Source organism: Saccopteryx bilineata, chromosome 2 (assembly GCF_036850765.1).
Source record: "Saccopteryx bilineata isolate mSacBil1 chromosome 2, mSacBil1_pri_phased_curated, whole genome shotgun sequence".
NCBI classification, from domain to species: Eukaryota; Metazoa; Chordata; class Mammalia; order Chiroptera; family Emballonuridae; genus Saccopteryx; species Saccopteryx bilineata.
In genome coordinates this window covers 315,706,756-315,713,732 of record NC_089491.1, presented here as the reverse complement: position 1 = coordinate 315,713,732, position 6,977 = coordinate 315,706,756, and the positions used below count along the sequence as shown (strand labels likewise).

Here is a 6,977-nt window from a genome sequence, read left to right as displayed (position 1 = left end):
AAAGCATCAGACTAGGATGAGGAGGACCCAGGTTCGAGACCCCGAGGTCGCCAGCTTGAGCACGAGCTCATCTGGTTTGAGCAAAGCTCACCAGCTTGGACCCAAGGTCGCTGGCTCGAACAAGGGGTTACTTGGTCTGCTGAAGGCCCGCGGTCAAGGCACATATGAGAAAGCAATCAATGAACAACTAAGGTGTTGCAACAAAAACCTGATTATTGATGCTTCTTATCTCTCTCCATTCCTATCTGTCTGTTCCTATCTATCCCTCTCTCTGACTCTCTCTCTCTCTCTCTGTTAAAAAATAAAATAAAAACCTGCAACTTTGGCATATCGGGAGGACAGTCTAACCAGCTGAGCTACCTGGCCAGGGCCATCCCACCAAGTTCTCTGTATATTGAACATTCAGGGCCTCAGTGCAACTCATGACTCACGACTGAGGGTCATGGCTCCTCTCTCATGGAACTGCAGTAAGGACTACATGGGACATACTGTGTGGCTAGAAAGTGAGTATGATGAGTCTGGAGTCTGAGTTAGGAAGGCGCCAGATGGTGGCTTGTGGCTTTTGGCCTTTCATGGAGCTGCAGGGAAGGAGCTGCTGGCCCAGGGCTGCCCACAGGGCAAAGACCACTAAGCTTGAGGGGGTTCCAAGGTGTGGAAAGCTTTTTAATGAGCATCACAAGGGAACCGAGTGAGGGGTACAAACTTCAAATCCAGCCTTTATTGCCATGCTTCAGGGCCTGAACGGGAGGGAGGGGGCTCAACCTTGCTTATCTCTTCCCAGTCCCAGAGGCAGCTGAAGGGCAGTTCCTGAAAGTCTTCTCCCAGTAGACGGGCTGAGGGGAAGAGGAGAGGCCTCTGCTGCTGATGCCAGGAGCAGGAAGACCTGGAGCAGCAAGCTGACCCCCACAGGTCAGGAGAAACCCAGAGTCAGGCAGGAACATCAGATGTTCGAAGGGTAGATGGACTGAGGAAACTCTTGGGGTCCCCAAACAGCACTGAGATCTCACACAGGGCCCAGGCCCCAAGGCCCGCTGGCTCCAGTGACAGACCCTGAGGAAGGCATCCCCAGACTGAGATGCTCACAAAGAAGCTCTGACATCACACCCTCCCCCTGTTCAGCAAGGGTCAAGAGAAGGTCTGGAGGGAGAGGTGAGGACAGGGCCTGGGTAGGCAGGAGGTTGGAAAGAACATAAGGGGCCGAGCATCAGGGCAGTGCCATGAGGGAGAGCGGGGGTCCTTTAGCTGCTGCTCTGTTGCTCCTGCTCGCGGATGAGGTTGGCGATGGGGCTGGTGATGCCTCCTATCAAGGTCCAGTACTCATCAAAGCTGATGCGTCCATCATGGTTGGCGTCCAGGTTCTGGATGAGCTTGTCAGCAGCCTTTCGGTTCCCCGTGTCCTGGGGAGGAACCGGAGTTAGCAACACTGAGAGTGGCAATCCCACAGAGTCCTCAGACAGGAAGGACCCTAGGCAGAGACCCAGGATCCGGCTGGACAGCTGCTGCCCTTGGCAAACAGGAACAGAGCCCTCACTGGCTCAGGCCTGGGGATGCCCAGAGAGCAGAGGTCTGGGCGGGGTCAAGACTCTGGTTTGGGGGTAACTGAAAGAACAGAGTCTGCAGAGGGGAAGGACCCTGAGAGGACAGGGCTTCAGGGGCCAGGGAGAGACAAGGCCCTTGGGTGGGGCCTTACCGTCAGCATGTGGTTGAGCTCTTTCTGGAGCATCTTTCGGAAGCTACTCTTGCTGATCTTGTTCTTGACCAGGCTGTGCTTAGACACGTATTTGTAGAAGGTTTCCACCAGAACCACAACCGCCTTCTCCAGCTCTGTGTAGGAGTCTGCCATCTCACTGCCTCACTCCTCAAGGGGCCTGAGCACCATGAGACATGCAGATGAGAAAAGACCCCACAGGCCAAGCCTCTGCCCACACACCCACCCTGGCCCTGGGCCCTCCAGGCTGGCAGGTCTTTCGAAGGAGGGGGCAGGGAAAGAGGGGCACAGGGTAGGCGGGGGTAGGCCTGGAATGAGAACTATGTGGCTCTTCTAATCCAGGTGTTCCCCAGCTCAACTGCCTTAACAGGTTCTTCAGGCCCTTCCCCAGCCCTGGGCACCAGGCTTGTCAGAGTACCAGTGAAAGCAGGAGGCTCCCATGGGAAGAGATTTAAGTGCCCATCCTTTGTCCTCTGCACACCTGGCCCACCCAAGTCCCCTGCCCTGAAGGCAAACACAGCTAGAAACTGTTAGGATGAGCCAAGAGCACTGGGGATGTACAGGGCAGGAGCCATGGTGCCCCACCAAGACACAAGATTGGCTGAGACCCCGTCCCAGGCCACAAATTAGGAGACAGGGACATAAACCCGCTCCAATTCTTTCAGCCAGGCGCCAGGACAGTGAGTCCAGAGTCTCAGCCATGGCCGTTCCTGGGAAAGGACAATGTCCTAATTCATTGAGCCAGATATTCTGCAGACTCCCACCCATACCCCGCTAGCCTAGCTTCCCTCATATCCACCCCAAAATATACAGCAGGACCAAGGACCCTCGACCCCATTACCTAAGGAGGAGCCAGGCTGGGTCTGCCCCAGCTGGAGACAGAGCCACAGGCAGCCAGAAGCCACACAGTCGGTCACCCCCTCACCCCAGGACAAAAGACACTCACATTTGCAGCGGATACAGACTTCTGAATAACAGGATATGAAGGGAACAGGCGGATCTATTCTGTGAGTCGCCACCCATGCCCAGTGCCCCCCCAACTGAACCCGGGCAAATGAGCCTCCCTTCACGCCCCCTAGCCCAGGAATGAGCTGCTGCCGGCCTGCCCATCCAGTCCCAGCCAGGGAAGGTAAATAGAGCCACTATAAGGGCTTGGGCATCCACAATCCGAGTCCCTGCCCCTGCCACCTGCTTCCTAATCCCCTTGGGGCCATCCTTCTCCATGCCCACTGCTCTGCCCTCTTCTAGCTGGACCTGCTGGAATCTTACCTCCCCCAGGAAGCCTGTTCTGACCCCTGCCATCCGGCCCTCCTCCTCTGTCTCCCATAGACTTTCAGTCAGCACTGGCTGGTTCCCACTAACTGTTGTAGCCTTTTCCTGGATCTTGTCTCCCTAGACACCAGGAATTCCTGGAAGCAAGGAGAGTGTTTCTGACACAAAGCCATTATATTTTCTGAACCAAACAGAAGGACGAGGCTTTGGGACCATTTTTTTAAATCCTGGATAGACAAACTCCTTGCTTTTTGATCTCTGCATCTTGCCTAGCCAGTATTGCTCAGCCCAGTGCTTTGCTCAGGAAGTTGTTCTATAAATGTCCCACTGCCTTCCAGGAGTGATACGAGATGTGCAAAGCCCCTGACCATCCTTATAAGTTGTTGTTTTGTTGTTGTTTTTTTGGCAAAGCTTTTTCAGAAGGAAGAATGAGACTATGCCAGGAAGCAGAAAGGAAGGAGAGTAGAGAGGGAGAGGGGTCAGGCTAAGACATCTCTGATCAGAAATCCTGCCCTTCTCTCCCCTGGTCTGTGGCCAGAAGGATGAAGTATGGAACCAGCATTGCAGGACTCTAAAAGCTGTACCCACTTCAGCAAGGATTGTGCCAAGTCTACTCCCAACCAAGCTTTATGAATGGCAAGAGAGTTCAGAGAATGTCCCCATCCTTAACTATCCCAGACCTTGTTCCCTGAGTGAGGAATTTTGTGAGAAATAGGAAGAGGAAAGAGAAAAAAATTTGTTGGGGGTGGTGGTGTCTCCCCCTTTCCCCAAAGCCTATCCACCCTTCTTACCACCTGCCTTCTTGGAGTCTTATTTCTCTGCCCAGAGGAACCTCCTGCCCTTCCTTGCCCCAGTCGCTACTAGGGCTCTGGCAGCCAAGTAGGCAGGACCCAGATGAGCACCTAGGTGACAATCAGCCACCTGCTGTCAGGTATGCTGACCAGAGAGGTGGTTTCAGCAGCTCTGGATTTCAGTTCCCAGGCCTCCCAATAATCTGCCGAACACTGCCCCCCCCCCACAACACACACACACACACACACACACACACACACACACACACAACTTCTAGTCAAATGGACACCACTGTAGATACATCTGCATAAGCGCCTTCCTGAAGGAAGAATGTCAGAGTGAGATAGTCAGGTGTGTCTATCCTCTTCCGCCCTTCCTCCCTTCCCTGGGGGCCAGGAGCCAGGCTCTGCCACTACACCCCATATCACAGCCACTTGCTCCTCCTGCCTGCCCCACCCTCCCACCAGACTGGATGGTCACAGGCACAGGATTGGGGTGGGGTGGGCTGTAGGCCGTGTATTGTCCCCTCATAAGGTAGATCCTGTATTGACTTTGCCTGGCCTGAGAGTTGGGGCGGCAGGGGGAGGGGGAAGATAGGCATTTACATTGGAGCCTTCCCAAAAAGTGGAAATAGGTCAGGCTAAGACATCTCTGTCTTAGGCCCCTTCACCTGGAGCCCTCAACCCTCCCGCAATGTTCTCATTGTCTTTTCCTTGGCTGATTCATATTGAGCAACCAAGAGGCCCCCATCCCTACCTCACTCACTTCAGCCCAGCTTAATGACTTCTCCAAAAGCCCAAATTTCCCTGACAGCGTGCCCCTGGGTCTCAGTCACTCCGGCCCCCTCCGACCTCCAGATTCTGGGCCCCACTCCTCCAAGTGCCTCCTAATCATCCCCATCTCTTCAACGCTCTAGTCCCCTTCAATCTGGAGCTCTGAATATCCACCATACTATCCAAAATTCACCTTCTCCTCCCACCTCCACATGTACTTCTTGAGCCTAAAATTGTTTTCAGGTGTTGGGATATTTCCCTGGACTCCTCTTCCTCCTAGTCATCATCCTCTCTAGAGCCTAGCCCATTCTCAAGCCTAAATTTGGCATGCTGTGTCCCTTCCAAATACCTTGAATTTGTTCACTCATTTATTCACCATACATTTGCTTATTCATTCATTTTACTCATTTCCTCATGCATTTCCTTCACTTCAATATACAGGACAGTGCAATCTGAATTGGGCTGGTAATGCTTTACTTAATTTGCAAGTCTGTTTCAAACTAATCTCTCCAGCCTCAATCACACCCTTCTCTGCTCATCTTCTCATGGCCTTTTCCCAGTTCCAGAGACTCTGTCTGACACAACTGCTCCGGCCTTACCCTCTGCACCCTCTCAGGACTCACTTGCTCTAGTTCACACATACATATACACAGAGTGAGGAGTCCCCGATCCTGATGCCTCTCGGCTTGGATAACCCATCTACCTTCCACCCGCTTGTGTTTTTGGAGGCTGTAACTGGAAGAGAAGCCTGATCCTCTGAAATTTCTTCAAGGCAAGTGAAGTGGAGAGTACTATGGATACACACGCACACACACACTGCTGCCCCTGGCCTCACCAACACCCAGAGTGCTCTTTGCTTGTGCGTGGGGACAGGCTGAGCCCCACTCGTCAGCACCTCCAGCACTCCCTTCCCCAGCACCCCTGCCTCACCCCCAACCCAACAGGGCTGGGCAGGGGAACGTTCCCATAGTGCATGCAGGTGGCTCTGCCAAACAAAGCCAGGCAAGCCAGAACCTGCCTGGGTCCTGAGGTGGAAGAGAAGCTGCCCAGACTCCTGGCCCCTCTCCCAGGACTCCCAGATTCCCCCAGGATATCACCGAGATTCTTCCAGGTCCCATCTGCCCTCCCAAGGAACAGTGTTCAGTGCACGATGGGGCTGCGGCCGGGACTTTCCTGAGTCCTGAGGTGGAAAGAAGCCACTTCAGCACCCTTCTTCTCTCCTCAGGCTTTCAGGCTCGCTGGGGCCTCCCTGGGCCCTACTACCTCTCCCAGCACACAGCTCCCGGAGGCCAGTGAGGCCTGTGTCCAGGGTCTGACCGCCCCTAACCCCCGCCAGCACACATGTGCCCTTTTCTGTCAGGGGAAGATCAGAGCAGCTGCGAGCAATGGCCCAGCCCCTGGAGAGGAGCCCAGGCAGATGCTGCTTTGGGGAGGGGGTCTCACCACCCCACCCACTCCTCTGAAGGCCTCTCGAGGCCCCAATGCCACCAGGATTCTCCATTCACAAATCAGCCTTTTGGGAAAGTTAACAATTAACAAAACCTCCCTGCCCTGTCTCAGGCAGGCCCCCTCCCCAGACCTCCTTCCCTGCCCCTTCTCCTGGCCTCCCAAGCCTGTGGGGCTTCCGGAGAAGCCCCAGACCACCCAAGACAGCAGCCCCAGACCTCCCAGGACGGACCTGGGGTGCTCACCTGCCTCCTCCGTCCACCTCTTCTCTAACAAGGCTCTGGGGCCTGGGCTCTGACACGGCCAAGCAGCAACCCTCGCTCAGCCCCGCCAGGACTCCTCCCCGCCGCACTCCCAGAATGTGTCCCACTCCCTCCTTCCCCGCTTGGCTGAGCTGGCACGGTGGGGAGGTAGTGACTGAGCTCCCTCTTGACTTGGCCCTGGGGTTGGGCCCTCGTTAAAGGGATACACACCTTTTTTAACACCCCTCCGCACCACCCCAAAAGGAGTGGTGGAAGCTGGCACTCCCCCAACCCCACCCTCCTAGCCCTGCAGGGACTGACGGAACCTACCAGGTGGAGAAAGGAAAGGAAGTACTGTCACCTGCCCTTCTCACCTGGGTCACTGGGAACTCAGTTTCAGGGACCCCAGACAGACAAGTTCAATTAGCATTCCAGGCCAGCTCGGCTAGCCACAGAAACTTCCTTGCCCTTGGGATTTCAGAAGCAATGCTTGATTTTTGTGTGTTCAAGCCAGAAGGCAGATATCAGGGGTCAGACCCTGGCCCCCTGGGCTTCCATCGCCAGGTCAGCCCACCAGGAGCTCTCCTGACCCCCACCCCTGGGGCCACGCATATGCAGCAGAGGATCCCTCTGGAAACACACTCTAGCCCTTCCCCACAATACGCAAGGAAACTGGCCAGTTCCACATCCCTCTGTGGAGGCAGTAGCTGAAACCAGAGGGGACCTATTCACCAACTCTGACAG

At 55.0% G+C, this 6,977-nt stretch overlaps 1 protein-coding gene across 3 annotated transcripts; it reads right to left on the bottom strand.

The window, feature by feature from the left end:
• Positions 1-689: 689 nt before the first annotated feature.
• On the bottom strand, positions 690-6,430 carry S100A16 (S100 calcium binding protein A16). Of its 3 annotated transcripts, none has more exons than XM_066262088.1 (3): positions 6,224-6,430; positions 1,691-1,868; positions 690-1,397 (listed from the first exon to the last, which is right to left on the bottom strand). In XM_066262088.1, exons 2-3 carry the CDS (start codon positions 1,841-1,843, stop codon positions 1,239-1,241), a joined length of 312 nt encoding a protein of 103 aa, XP_066118185.1. In that variant the 5' UTR covers positions 1,844-1,868; positions 6,224-6,430; the 3' UTR covers positions 690-1,238. The 3 variants fall into 3 exon arrangements, with proteins under 3 accessions (XP_066118185.1, XP_066118184.1, XP_066118186.1); XM_066262087.1 differs by having other exon boundaries at positions 6,237-6,428; XM_066262089.1 differs by lacking the exon at positions 6,224-6,430 and adding an exon at positions 2,550-2,653.
• Between the last annotated feature and the right edge of the window lie 547 nt (positions 6,431-6,977).